We start from the raw sequence: 1,446 nt of genomic DNA, 5'->3' as shown, positions 1-1,446 counted from the left end.
GAAATAATTTAATATTTACTTAAAACTTGCATTCAATAGAAGAAGATAAAATTTTGTTATAAAGGGAGTTTCTCCACTGGGCAGTTCAGTAGAAGTTCCTTGGGGCCCTATTGCTCCCACATACCAACTTCCCTGGCTCTCATTATTCGTATGTCCTGTTGTATTTTCCCTAAAGTATCACCGTCTCCATCCACAGGATTTCTTTCTTTCTTTGTTGTCTATCTCTCCCTGCTGCCTAGATTGTACTGTCCACACATCAGTGATTTTCTTTTTTTATTCACTGGCTTATTTCCAGGGCCTGAAACAGTACCTAACACAGAGTAGATTTCTGGAAAATATTTGTTGAATGAGTAAGTTTGAGGCTCACTTAATCCAAGAATCATTTTTCAAATATCCAGAAAATATATGGACTGAGTGTCTTCACCTAATCTTGAATAATACTTTTCTTAGTCTCTCATACAAGGTATTGAACAATAATATCACTGTGAGATGATATTCCCTGATAAGTATCTCTAGTAGAGATCTGGGTTTAGAATTTAGGATGGCACCATAAAATGTAACAGTTAGCTAGGCTAGAGGTAGTTTTGCTTTTCTCTTGTGGAAAAATTGAAGAACATAGCAAGAGTATGCCTCCCTGTAGGAGACCTTGTAACCTCCTATCAGATGTGAGCCGGTCTTCTCAGGAACGAATATAGCCTAGCTGGTTGAGTTGAGGCCACAAAACATAATCATTACCCTATAAATTATTACAGCAGACATGGCCAAAAGGTAGCTACCTCATTTCAATCACTGAAAATGTTAAAAAAAAAAATGCAGACTTTTAAGTATATAAGTATAACATCAAACTTTAAGCAAGTAACTATCTAGTCTATCTTCCAGTGAAAACAAACTGTATTTCTTTAGGGTGGCCTACATTTGTGACAGTACGCAGATGATTTTTAATTCTAGGAAAATTGTCAATTATTGTGACTCATTAGAAAATACCATAGCTTAAGGAGGGCTTTGTAGTAGAAACATTAAAATATGCCTGTGCAATTTTACTAAGTATGCTTGTATTTACTTGAAGATTTTCCTTAGCAAAACTACACTGAAATGACTAGAAGTCCTGACTCTGGAGCTGGGTGTCCGGGGTTCCAGTCCTAGTTCTGCCACCAATGAACGTGTTACCTTGGCCGAGTTAGCTTTAGTCTTTTCTCCTCAACTCAATACTGGGACAGTGGCTGTGGCCTGCTCCACGTGAACGTTCTGAGGCTCAGATGGAAGAAGGCACCTTGCCTGACTCGAGGTCACTCCAGAGTTAGCTGTCACTATCATTAATGTTCCTGCTCTTTCCTCATCTGCCTTCCTTAGAATTGTGTTGCCATCGGAGAGCAGCTCCAGTCGATTCTGGGAAACACGGGACACAAGCACGTGATGGGGCTGCCGTCCTCGTCTACTCCGGGAGCC

The 1,446-nt window shown here is 39.8% G+C and overlaps 1 protein-coding gene across 1 annotated transcript in view; it reads left to right on the top strand.

Annotated features, from left to right (window-relative positions):
* Positions 1–1,446, top strand: part of LOC105002760 (uncharacterized protein C10orf88-like) — a 19,417-nt gene that overhangs the window by 12,147 nt on the left and 5,824 nt on the right. The window contains exon 5 of the mRNA XM_010859577.1: positions 1,351–1,445. Coding sequence (XP_010857879.1) covers positions 1,351–1,445 — 95 coding nt within the window. The remainder of the gene's footprint in view (positions 1–1,350; position 1,446) is intronic.

The sequence above is a fragment of the Bison bison genome, unplaced genomic scaffold (genome assembly GCF_000754665.1).
Source record: "Bison bison bison isolate TAMUID 2011002044 unplaced genomic scaffold, Bison_UMD1.0 scf7180017864456, whole genome shotgun sequence".
NCBI lineage: Eukaryota > Metazoa > Chordata > Mammalia > Artiodactyla > Bovidae > Bison > Bison bison.
The sequence above is the reverse complement of the archived record's forward strand: the minus strand, read 5'-3'. Positions and strand labels throughout refer to the sequence as shown.